General features: G+C 37.5%; 1 protein-coding gene across 1 annotated transcript in view; it reads left to right on the top strand.

Moving 5' to 3' along the window:
• Nucleotides 1-14,039, top strand: part of LOC144536178 (zeta-sarcoglycan-like) — a 383,819-nt gene that overhangs the window by 311,417 nt on the left and 58,363 nt on the right. Inside the window, exon 5 of the mRNA XM_078279176.1 lies at nucleotides 12,867-12,989. Coding sequence (XP_078135302.1) covers nucleotides 12,867-12,989 — 123 coding nt within the window. The remainder of the gene's footprint in view (nucleotides 1-12,866; nucleotides 12,990-14,039) is intronic.

The raw sequence follows: 14,039 nt of genomic DNA, 5'->3' as shown, positions 1-14,039 counted from the left end.
GCTATGACTATACAAATCACAACATGTAAATAGGAAAGTGTTGGTGTTATTTTGTCACTTATTGGGAGCAGTAGGCTAGTTGGAGCCGGTTACCTCCAGGATCTGTGCTAAGCTTGGCTAGCGGTGGGGGCGTCAGACAGAGTTACGACACACACGGAGATGAGAAGGGTATGTATGGATTTGTCTAACTCTGGGGGTTACGGTGAATAAGACAAAGTCCCAATAAGTCGGTGTATTCCTTTACTAGATACGACTTAATTTAGTCTTATCACATTAGCTCTGAGTTGTCTAAATAAAACAGTTTCAGGCTTTTAATAATAAGCTTTCCTTTTCTCACCCTCTTTATAAAACAAAATTGTCTCAAAAGGCTTTTCCAGTTTTATTATGTTTCCATGAGCAAACACACACACAATACTCCAAAAACAACTACAACAATTGTCTGCATGCAGACATATTCATTGTGATGGCTATGCTGCACAACATCATTGTCTAGACAAAGGAACAAAGTATAACTAAGACAAGGAAGTGAAAAAAAATGATGACAGGTTAATTATGTGCAGGATGCACAATGCAATACGTATTTGTATCACATCAACTATTTTATTAAGATTTCCTTTAAAGGAAAATCGTAACCGTTAATGTATAAAGAGCAGGTAACATAATTAAATGAAATGTAGTTTACCGAATAAGGTTTCCTGTTTTCATTAAAAGTAAGCGCTAAGCTAGCGATGCCACTAATTGTGTTAACACTGACAGTTGTTGTTTGGTTGTGTTTGGGGCTTTAGATTAGGAATATGTAGAGGTTCACAGCACAACCTTTGCCTGTATTTTCATCTGCAGCTCCCATCATTTCATCTTCCCTCCAACCCACAGCTCTGACTCCAGGGAACAGGTTGATTAATGTAGATGACAAACAGCACTCATTTATCTCTCCCTCTGTCTCTTTCTCTCCTCCTTTACTATATTAATGACTGTAATCAACTCTAAATAAATAATTTGTGTCCCTCAGTGCATGAATCTCACACTCCCACCTGTGGCAAATTCCAAAGTTGAATTAAAAAGTCCACTGCAAAGCAGTTTCTTCCTTTCTCCTCAGTATTTCCCTTCCTCCCTTTCACACCTTTCTCCTCATTTATCTGTTGCTGTTTCTTTTGAGAGACACCTTGAAGGGATTAAAGGTGTGCTGTGGTGCAGCAGAGGGCCTGTATGTCTCTTTGACGGGTAGAAACACAACGTTGTGGTGACCCTCTTGTTTCCTGCTGTTGCATCATAGCCATGTTGCATGCTGTTTACTTTCAGAGGGCCAAACTAATACAGTTGCTTTCTCTTTTCTGCCTCTATTATTCTCTTGCTCCTCGAACAGTGCCGTGTAGCACTTATCTCTCAAAGTTACAGTGGCTCACTTTCAACTCCATTCAACTCGTTTTTGTACCAAGTTGGCTCATAGCTTGACCCCTAAATGTGGGTCTGTGGTGTTTCTTACGCATGAGGAAGGAGGGTTGTTGAATGGCTGAGGTCCCGACAAGGATTATGGGCCATTCTCCTCTTTTGTATGCATTTTGGGTGTGTGTGTATCTTTTCATCACAGATATAAATACACACATAGTCTAATTAACGTGTTTAAGCTGTAGTTAGTGGTAGTCTTGTATTGGACTGCATTATATTTCCATTTAGACGGGGAAAAGAATTAGAAACAACTGTCTATATAATGCAATTCTATACACCCCTACTAACTCCAGCCTGAATCAACACCAGGACTGATGAAGATGTAACTCTACATCGAAACGTTAGTCACTGTTTTGCAGCTTAAGTAATAAAACTGTCAAGTAAGAAGACATCTGTGTTGCACTGGCTATTTTTTGTTACTTTATACCGTTTTTGTCCTGCCTTGGTTGCACCGGATTGTTGTGGTCTGCAGAAGCGCAGAGAACTTTCTCTTTTTCTCTTTTTATCTGAATCAACACCTTTCAGGGTCAACATGCATTGTGACCTTCAGTGAGGAAGGATATATTGCAGGGCTTTTTACCAAATGACAGTATAAAAACTTAAAATATACATGTCCACAAATGTATTGAAGAAGGAAGGCATTGTATTGAAATAAAAGTCAACTTACCTTGTTCCTTGTAAATGACTAAAAAGCAGACAATTTCGGGCACTTCTGCAGTGTCATTAAGAGAAAGACATAATGTGATACACTACTCAGCTGAATATCAGTAACATTTAATCAGATTGGATTTAGGTGACAAGAAACGTCAGCAAAGACACTTTGAGGGAAATGCTGTGTGGCTCATCAAGTCTCTGACCTATGAAACAAGTTCCAGAGATAAAAATTACAAATATATGGGGGGGTTAATGCAGTCTGCTTGTCCCAGTTCCTTCAGTGTTCATCGTTAAGGAGGCAAAACAAACGGACCAGGTGAATAAAAACTGGTTAAATCCCTGAATTAAGCTGATTCACGTTAAAAATATTTTTATTTTTTTCTCCGACGCTGTTCAGCAGACACAGGACGTCCCAGAAGCACTGCGTGCCGAGCTGCCACTAACCCTAGTTTAGCTTGTTTCTCTGATAACTTAAGATCCAGATGTCTGATGACTAAAATCCTACATCGGGTTAACACATATAGTTAAAAACAACCATCATAAAAATGTGGCTTAAAACAGAATGAAAAGTCAATTTATGACGTATTCTGGCAGACAACCACAACACTGACACATGCACAAAGGGTATATGATGCCATTGAAAGGAAACCAAATGTAACAGACTGTTACCTTGTTTAGAATTACAGATTTCTCTGGGTTTGAACATTTTTGTAAACAACTTAATAACGTATGTACACAACTAAACAAAATGTATAACATAGGTCCAGTCGTTTTTAGACATTTTAAGGTGAAAGAGTTACATATTATGCCTTTAAGTGTAGAAGCCTATGGTAGTTACCAGTTGTTGATGATGAGTAGTCAAAGTCTCTTTTGAGAAAAATCAAATCTCTGGTACTAAACATGGCCTATGTGGAGTATATAAAAGCTGCTGACAGTAACTGTCTGAAACATAAGGTTGCAAGAGATTATAATATACATTCCTATAGTTTATTTACTTTTAGACATGACAAGTGAAACACCAATGCAATAAAACATAAAGGTTAATATATGCATCTAGCAAAAGGAAAAGGTTTCATAAGAGTGAACATAATATTAATAATCTTACATTTTGTACAGTAAACGCTACATTAAATGTTTGCTTCTAGACGTTGTCCTTCATTTTTATTAAAAGCGACACTTTCTTAATTGGTTGTGATTGCCATTCAATTCCAACTTCAGTTGATCCCTTGTTTCCTTGCTCAGAGCCCCAAGGGCTCACATGCTAATGTGGAACTAAATGCATCTAATAATTTACCCAGTTTGAATGAAGCGTTATTATTTCTCAAAAGAGGACAGAGAAACATTTGACTCAACATTTAATTAAATATTTCTACAGTACATATGTGCCATGCATTGCGTAATAAGGTTTGCACAAATTCTCCTTGGGAACACTTTCCCTTGCAGAACACACAAAAGAGCCTACTGGGCTTCTGAATATTCATTAAATTTGACATTTTAGACAGGAGGGGAACTGACAAGCATATCAGCTTGACTCACTCAACAAAATGCTCATCTTAATCCACTGATAAGCCTTGTCATGTTTGAATAACTTATCAAGAAGTTTAGTGAGCGAGTGAAATCCAGTCAAAGCCAAAATGATTCACCTGACATAGAAAGTTGTTTTGCAGGGTTTTGTACGTTTAAACTGTAGATGTAAGAGAAAAGAAAAAAAGTGTTTTCTCCTCTATTAAACTATCCATGTTGTTGTACTCACTATTTACATTTACTACTCTGTAAAATTATATAAAGAAGGACACAGCATCTCTTGTTTTCTGTCCATCCCTAGCTCTAGTAGTGTTTCTGCTTGCTCCGGTTCATTGCTTTTTGTCTACATGTTAATTAATAAACACACAGATATGTACATACGCAGATATGCACGTTAGCATTTGATAGCTTGCATACATGAAAAAGAACCCATCCTTGTGGTCACATCATTAAGGATTATCAATTTGAAAAGTGTGTTTGTATGTTCATGCACAGGTTGATGATCATTGGAGCATAGCCAAGGAGATGCTTAGTGACAATATAATCTAGGGAGAGTATATAATATAAATATAAAATGGAGAGTTTGTTGCTTGTGTAAAGTTGACAGAAATTTCCAAAGCACTGCTAGCAAACTGTCTTTTCAAGGAAGCAAAAATAGATCTGTGTCTGCCTAAAGTCTTTGAAGGTCTGATTTGGTGGACTTTGGTGTCAGGAAACGGTTTGGTTTGTGCACAGGTGTGCATGTCTGAGAGAGAGAGAAGTTCCTAATAGACTAATATATAATATGTCCTAATTTATCTCTAGCTGTAATTGTGTGTGTTTGTGTGTGTGGACACAAACACCATGCACTTGCACCCCCGTGTCTGTTAAACTGGCCAATGATTAATTCATCCCTTAACTGTTCATAAGTTACATAAATGTATAAATTTGGACCAATATCAGTCTGTATGACAAAGCTAATTTCTCACTAGAAAGACAGCATGCCAAGTAAGCACAATGGGCCTCATTCACCAAACGTTCTTAAGAACAAATGTGTTCTTAAACCCCACTTACACAGTTTTCACGAAGATTCTGGCATTCACCAATGTTTTCTTATTTGGGATTTGTTCTTAGGTAAGAACACAATCTATGCACACTCAAGAGCACTCTTACACACAATTTAGAGCTGACATGTTTGCTCAAAACAAGTAACTATACCGTTTTCGTCCATTCTAATTTAAAATGTAACATTACTCTCCATTTTGTAACTAATTATTTTCATTATTTTACACGTAATTAGTTTGTTTATTTTAATAAATACACGCTACTGCTAATTTGTAAAGCACTTTGAATTGCCATTGTGTATGACTTGTGCTAGGCCTATATAAATAAACTTCAATTCACATCTATAATGTTAACGGGGAACCCTGCCATCCAATAATAAGTGATTGATCACAAAATTTATACACCAAGAGTATCTTCTATGTTTTGAAATAATTCTTATTGCCTCAGATTTCAGATCAAACCATTTCTTTTCTACTTCATTGGTTCTGCGCCCTTCTCTGGATACAGCATTCACTGCATGAGTAACTGCGTTCCATGCATTGGTTTTATTTGCTGCTTGGTATGTACTGCTGATGAACTAAATATGATGTCTCGTTTTTCGTTAACTTCTTGCAGCAGTACCTCCACTTCAGAATTACTAAAGTTTCTTTCTTTTGGAGTCGAGGCCTCCACCGTCTTTGCCACGTCTTTTGGACATTTCTCTAAGTGTGCATGCGACACGGCCCTGTCATCTCATGCCCCTTTATGGGAATTAATGGGGCGTTTCCCTATGCTAAATAGGCGCAACGGGCACGAGCTTTCAATTTACGAAGACATTGGGATTCATCATTCTAAAAACACACCTGCCAACAATTCTGCCATTTAAGAACACGTCATGAATCAGACGTAGATTTTTCTTAGGGACTTTCTTAAGAACATATTTAAGAGAAAACATATTGGTGAATGAGGCCCATTCTTTTTTTTTAAATCCTTCAAACTAAATTTGAACCCTAAAAAATGTTTTTCAACTATCAAAGAATCTAAAAGACTGAAGCTGCACACACCATTTACTGTAGCTATCCAGGCTCTGTGACTGTTTGATTAAATGTGATTAATTTGATACATGAAAACATAGACGCATATATGGTGTAACAACCATATGTGACAGGTATGCCTATGAATACTCCACAACATAGAGCAATGCCCAATTTAGTCACTACAATGTAATATTTCTTTTATCATACAGTAAAGGACAGAGTATGTCACAGGCACACATTTCTTTAGGGAGGTAATGGTAAAGTTATAAAGATGCCCTTGCACCTTCTATTATTGGACAAATCCTTCCAGGCCAGCTAGTATGGCTACAGTTTTAGAAAGTCGATTTTGCTGATGCTCCCGCTGAAAAGGCCTGAAGTCCCCCTAACCTTTTTGTCTAGACTATGTAGCTGTTGAATGGGCCCTGCCTGGAGATCCCAGGCTGTACTCCAATTCATAAAAGGTGAACGTGATTTAGCCAATGGCCAGACCCAGCCAAGCATTAAAAGCAGCCAGAGAAATCTTAAAAAACAGTCATAAAATTCACATCTAACAGTGCAAGGACACTAAAGTTTGAGTTATATAACCTCATATTTCACTTAAAAGCCTTAATGCTACATTTAGCATATTGCCAGCATTTTGACCTAAGGAAAAGTAGAGTGATTTAAATGAAACAAAACATGGTTGATTTTCTCTAAATAGCCAAAGGACAAAAACGGCCTAATTTTAGAAGTGTTTCTTGGCTGGAAAATATATTAGCATTCACATATGCAAATACACATGGCCAGGGATGTACGCAAAAAGTATCCGAGCCCAGACACACATTTAAAAAATGTATACAAATGTCACAAACTGTTCAACCCACACATGTGATCTCTCATCTCCAGGGGTTTGAGAGAAGGATGCTGAGGGAAAGAAAGGTGAGCGTGGTGGGGAGGCATAATCACAAAGCGCATTGAAGCTGATTGTAATTAAAATTCTTCTTGGCCTGTTTAGGAAAATCAACCATGCATGCAGTGTTTACTTGGCTTAGCCACACTCTTCTTTCTACATATCCCCCAAACCTTTTTTTTTCACAGTGTCTTCTTGTTTCATATCCCATCATTGCTAGAAGCCCTAATTTAAAGCCTTGAATTAAAAATCCAGCATAGCAAACCCATATAACTTTATTATAGCCTCAATGCTTTAATGTGCAGTTGTAAAAAAGTTACACAGGCACCATTTTAATGTGCTCTTTTCATTAATTACAGAATACAAATTGGAGAACTCAGAGCCCCATTCAAGTATGGGAAAAGTTTAACAATTGTTATTTTGTTTTAACCTATCCCAGCCTCGGCATTCAAACTGATGCCGATGTGCCCTTGATCATGTAATAGAAACCTGTTGTTTTAGTAGAGCTTTCACAGGTCCAACAGCACAAAGCTGCAATAGCCAAGTCCTAGCTGTGCGTCTGTGTAGACATCCAGCAAACACAAAACAACATTAACATGTCTTTGAAGCCATGTTTCTGGCCACCGGATGAATGGAAATCCAATACTCACTCTCATGTAAGCTTGGTTTTGGTTTCCGCAAAAATTCTGAAACTGTCTGACTTTTTAGCTGCTAAATGCTCCATTGTGTTCAACAGCTAGTTGATCACTCATCTGCCTGCTGTTTGGTGCTGGGAAGGTAGCGTGCAGTGGGATTATCAGAGCTTTGTTCACTAAAAACAGATGCCTTCTTCTGGAAACAAAGCTAATAATTACAGCAGTGAGACTGAATCAAAACTAGCTGTGAGCCGTAAAACCAAAACAATGAGCTGAAAAGATGCCATAAAGGGGAAATGCAGGGTCAGTTGATAATTCTCTGATGGTTCATCACTGTTACACACAGCCATCTGACTCATTGTTAATGTAAAAAATATTGGGTTTTTTTCTAAAGAAATGTCCTTTTTGCTACTCTTTGTCTCTGGTGTAGACCACTGTAACAGTCAGGTGCTTCTCTCATACCTACAGAAACTTCAAATCGCATTGCTATTCCTAACAAACTAATTCAGTAAGTAAATGATGACTGGGTGAAGCAGCAAGATGGATAATTAATCAATGTTTTTTGATACTTTTCACACTCTCCGAGTTTCCTCTAGTTCTTTATGAATGTGAAGTAAGGATGGGGACTTAAAGGAAAAATTTGGCACCTTTACTGTAGATGTCTAATCAGTACTGATGTTATATGTAGTCCATTGAAGAAATAAATTCCGCAGTGTGTGCTATTGACTAAGAAAGCGAGTTCTCCTGCTAGCAGAGCCATGGCACATGTACCAGGAGCCTTGCGTGTGAGCGGCGACTTTGCTAAGTTTTCTCAGCTTTTTAGTAAACAAAATAAACTAACAAAATTTCAAAAAAGGAAATATTACATACACCTAAACAGAAAAATACAACTGTACACCTTCTGAATTCAAGTTTGTCTCTTTCATGAACCAAGACAAATTTATTAACATTACCCTGTAAACTCGAGGCATAAACCTCTCAGTATATGTGCACCTGCTCTACCCACTGATCCAACCCGGCCACGTATTTTATTGTTGAGCAGGGATGTGTATGGATGCGAAGTTTTGTGTGAACCATCAACAACCAGAAATTAACATGTCACAGCAGGCTGGTATGAACAGCATTTATTAGCCCAAATGTAATGCAGTGTTTGTGTTCTAAAGTCGTAATAAACCAAAGACGGTGCTCTCACCATGCTTAAACATTAAAATGGCTGAGCAGACTGAAGCTCATGTCATATGCTTGAGATGTTAAGAAGTTCAGATCTGTACTGTAATACTTCTTTTTTTTTCTCTAGCACCTCTCTTCATCACTGAGAGATTCATAAAGCATTATTGTTACTGAAGGATCCTGCTGAGGGAGGCACTTGTGACAACAGAGGCGAGCCTGTCAGGAAGTGATTATTTAAATCAGTGCATCAATTAACATGTCTGCCTAACGAGAAGTCCTGTTGCTATTGGTGACAGCAGAATTACTTTGGATTAATCAGTGGAAGAGACATTTGCAGGCGCAAATTAATTGATCAAAAGCACTTAATTTACACAGAATTAATATTAGCTACCTGCAGATCGCTAATAAGATGAAATCAAAAAGATCATATAGTATTATTGAACCAACCACTCCTCATGTTTTCACAACTGAATGTGTAAAATATGTACAATGACAGGAGACATTTAACGCAACAGAGTTCTGTCATTGAAAAGTGTCTAAATTTCATTTGGTGTGCTGCGGAGAGCATTGATATTCCATGCTTTTTATGCTTTATTCTTTTCACTGTTGTCAGTTTCAACACACATTTCAGAAGTGACTACAGCTATAATAAGCCTTTCTTCCATTTCGCAGTTTAGAGGATTACTGACTGACGCATCAATTAGAGTTTAGATCAACTAAACTCAAAAGAAGTTTTTTCACAGTGAACACATCTACCGTTTAGTTTTTCATTGCAACACCGCATCGCTGTTCATTTGCATAAAGTAAAGTAAGTGCTCAGCAGAGATGTTTCCCCCGGCCACTGCTCCATTCTCTGTCAGTCCTTTTCTTTAAGTGATCAATTTAAAACAAATAACTTCAGCCCACTTTGTCACACATACAGTAAAGAGCACCAAATTGCTTTTTTGCATTAAAAAAATTGCATTCCCAGGTTCATTTCAATTTAGCGTTAAATCCATAGGCACAATTCTTATATAATCACACATTACAGCCTCAGTGCAATATAGTCACAATACTGTAGTTGAAGACCAGATCATTTTATCAGCAGTTGTCTCCTATCTGTAAACAGGCATTATATTATGACCAGTCACATATTGTCTTCTATTACCTCTTTGTCTGATGCTACATACTCTTCTTCTACAGTAGATGTGTACTGATATACGAAAACTTAATTTCTCTCGAATGAAGTTGTCACTGTCATTGAAGCTGCTGATCTCCTGCTGTTTCAGAATATTTTATACACCCCTACTAAGAAGATAAGAAGAAATAAATATTAAAGTCTTTGGAATATGCTGACCTGCACCCATGTTGGAAATCTGCTCTACGAGCTGTATTATAGGATGAGTGCTGAACTATGCAGCCAAAGAGAACTAGCTGGATGTCTGAGACGGCAACTAGCACAGCACAGCTCCAATTTAAACCGGCTTCACTTTCTCTCTGTCTCTCCATCTTAAACTTAAACCATCTTTTTTTCCTTCTTTCATTTCCCTCTCACCATACTTCCCCCATATCTCTGTTAACCCCCCTCCCTTCCATCTTCTAAATCTTTGCATACATTTATAACACACATACACTCACCTTGCTGTAGGGTGAGCCTTTCACAACACAAATATCAAATTCTTTTTCACACAGTCGGTGGAGGAGTGAGAGGCTTAAGGAGGGAGAGATAGAAAGGATAAAGACAGTGAGAGAGAGATGAGAAAAGGAGCTTAATCACAGATTGATGGCAGTTAATAAAGTTTGATTATTACTGACAAGGCACTCTGGGTTTCTAATTGACACTTGTAATAGCCTGGGAGACCAGACAAGGAAGAAAGGGGATAGGGAGAGAGAGAGAGAGAGATTTTCTTGAGGCTCAGCAGGGTTTGCATGGCAGCACACCACAGTCCAAATCACGAAATGAAGGGAAACATGGATAAACAAAATGAACGTAATGATAATTTATTTACTTTGTCAACAGATTTAGCAGCTTTTCAAATCTCACATGTCAATGTTTGCTTGAAAAGGCACCAGCAACAAATCTAAGATCTGTCTGTTGCCGCAATTGGTACTAAAAAGTAATAATGGGTGACTTGCAAAATAGCAAAATATAAGTATATGCAAATGCTGGCTATTCAACCTTTTTGACATACATAGTTGCTTTCGATAGAAAAGTGGAACTAAATGTGGCCTAAATCCATATTCAAGTATTTCTTTATGTGTTTTTTAAGGGCTGTCCACACCAAGAACGATAACTACAACCATAACTATAACTATAACAATGTGAGCATCACTGCACACTCCTGCTGATAATAATACATCACAGCAGACGTTGCAACATACTATTACAGGAATGTCTATAGTAATATCCTACATATTTGTGAATTGAGGTACATTTTATGAACCAAAAAATCTTTATAGTTATCGTTCTTGGTATGGACGACCCTTAACTGCAGTGAGGACAACTCGAAATTTAATTTTAAGCACTAATAGTGTTTCTTGCAGGTTATCAAAGCACCACCTTTCCTTGTGGACTCGATTGATTTAAATAAATGTTTGAAAGCTCACTATTTCTCTCCCTCTTTTCACTCTCTGTCTACTTCATGTTCAATGTCTTACTTCTTCTGCACTTTTCACATTGTTCACCATGTGTAAATATAATTAAAATTACTTCAAAAGGACATTTCTTTTATACAGAAACTTGGCAACAAAAATGTAACTTCGTTAATGTTCTTTCAGAATATGTGCTTCCACATGAGGAAAAAACTGTAATTTTCTTCAACATATTGAAATATTTTCTTTGTCACACCTGACATTTTCCTTTAAAGGAAAATGTTTGTCCTTAAGGCAAGATTATAAAGGGGAATTTAAATTAAGGTGAAAGTTATATTCTCAAGTTTTACAGGGGATTTACAAACTCCAAACACAAGGCAGTCCTGTCTGTACGGTGGCCCTGAAGTGCAAATCACAACAGCAAATAGAAAAACGCAACAGCAAATCATAAAACACAACGGCAAATAGGAAAACACGACAGCAAATATGAAAACATGACAGCAAATAGGAAAACATGACAGCAAACATGAAAACACGACAGCAAATAGGAAAACACGACAGCAAATATGAAAACACGACAGCAAATATGAAAACACGACAGCAAATAGGAAAACACGACAGCAAATATGAAAACACGACAGCAAATATGAAAACACGACAGCAAATAGGAAAACACGACAGCAAATATGAAAACACGACAGCAAATATGAAAACACGACAGCAAACATGAAAACACAACAGCAAATAGGAAAACACAACAGCAAATAGGAAAACACGACAGCAAATAGGAAAACACTTCAATAAATCATAAAACACAACGGCAAATACGAAAACACGACAGCAAATAGGAAAACATGACAGCAAATATGAAAACACGACAGCAAATATGAAAACACGACAGCAAATAGGAAAACACGACAGCAAATATGAAAACACGACAGCAAATATGAAAACACGACAGCAAACATGAAAACACAACAGCAAATAGGAAAACACAACAGCAAATAGGAAAACACGACAGCAAATAGGAAAACACTTCAATAAATCATAAAACACAACGGCAAATATGAAAACACAACAGCAAATAGGAAAACATGACAGCAAATAGGAAAACACTTCAATAAATCATAAAACACAACGGCAAATAGGAAAACACGACAGCAAATAGGAAAAAACGACAGCAAATATGAAAACATGACAGCAAATAGGAAAACACGACAGCAAACATGAAAACACGACAGCAAATAGGAAAACACGACAGCAAATATGAAAACACGACAGCAAATATGAAAACACGACAGCAAATAGGAAAACACGACAGCAAATATGAAAACACGACAGCAAGTATTTTCATATTTGCCGTTGTGTTTTCCTATTTGCCGTTGTGTTTTCATATTTGCCGTTGTGTTTTATGATTTGCTGTTGCGTTTTTCTATTTGCTGTTGTGATTTGCACTTCAGGGCCACCGTATATCTGACTTTTAACTTTTACCTCTGAGGTCCCAGTTTACGATTCATCTTTACTGTGACTAGAATGCAGTGCATGGTGCTTAAAGCAGTGAAAAATGCCTTAAGCGCATTATCCAGACTAAGTGGGACATTGTTCTATTGTTGTTATTATTATTATAATAAATATTAATATATTTCCCTACTGATAACATATCCCAACAGCGTGGATCATATAAGTGGTCCCAATATCTCCACAGATATTGCACTGGTGTGCAAAACACAACACTTAGAGATGCTGGGGTTCAGAGTTCAAATCCCACTGTGGTCGTTCAAGACTAACCTTCCATGCACTGGTGGTTCTGTAAGGAGCTTTGGATGAAAACATCTACCAGGTGTTTTATGTGCTTTGAATGTTTCTTTGCTCTAAATCTTAACCCGGTGCCCCTCTCACTTTCTCCCACTTTCTCAGGTTCAGAAATGGTAGAGGCTCAGTGTCAGAGGTTTGAGGTAAGGAGTGCAGATGGAGAGAAAGTTCTGTTCTCCGCAGATGAAGAGGAGATCAGCATCGGCACCGAGAAACTGAGAGTCACAGGTAGGTGGTACACACAAAAAAGACAACAGATACTTTACTATATATACGCACAAAATGACCAACATTAAGTCTTAAGTACAGTTTATTAGTCTTAAAAGGTGCACACCAGTAGCGTTGTAAGGTGTTTTATGTGGCCCCCCTTTTGATAATCACATGCACACGCACAAGGACGCACATGCTTGCACGTCGGTGACGCAATACACAGTCATGCCAGTGGTTTCACACTATTCCACTGATCCACAGGTGGATCAGGCATTGTGCCACCACAGGCAGGGAAGAAGAAGATGAAATTAAACACGGAATTAAACAATTCCGGATTTAACATACTTAAAGCCATAGTGCTTAGTTTCTAGTGATGGTCAAATGAAGCTCCGTGAACGACTGTCTTTATTTTCTGAGCTCACTAGATGGCGCTCTCTGTTCAAAGAAAAAGGTTAAAGGAATGCAATTCAGTGTGTTTTCAACCCTTTGTTGAACAGAGAGTTCCATCTAGTGAGCTCAGAAAGTAAAGACAGTGGTTCATGAAGCTTCATTTGACCATCACTAGTAGTTTCTGCTGCCCCCATGAGGAATGTGTTAAATAAATAAATTTATAAAAAATAAATGTTTTATGAGGAAGGAAATTCATTCAACACAATGGTTAAAGCTTAAGGATACACTGACTCACTGTGTTTTGTTGAGTAACACTGAATCTAAACATAACTTGTGTTTGTTTACAAGAAAACTAAACATTGCACCTTTAATATTAGGTATGTTTTATCTAGGCAATTTCCATGTTCCCAAAATGTTAGATTAATTGGTTATGAGTTCCATAAGGCAGAGTGAGACAGGTTAATTGCCTGACACCCAGAATGCTCTACGAAACGGAAATTAATTTAGCATCCAGACATCTGACATATATTTATAATAACTACATCAGCATTGTTGCTGTCTGAATTGTAATTAAATGGCAGTATCAATCATATCAGTGTGAAACAGTGCATCATGGTAAAGCTATAAATTAATATAAATGATTCCACAAACATGTATAGATCATTGTAGAGGTCAGCG

Source organism: Sander vitreus, chromosome 2 (assembly GCF_031162955.1).
Source record: "Sander vitreus isolate 19-12246 chromosome 2, sanVit1, whole genome shotgun sequence".
Taxonomy (NCBI): domain Eukaryota; kingdom Metazoa; phylum Chordata; class Actinopteri; order Perciformes; family Percidae; genus Sander; species Sander vitreus.
The sequence above is the reverse complement of the archived record's forward strand: the minus strand, read 5'-3'. Positions and strand labels throughout refer to the sequence as shown.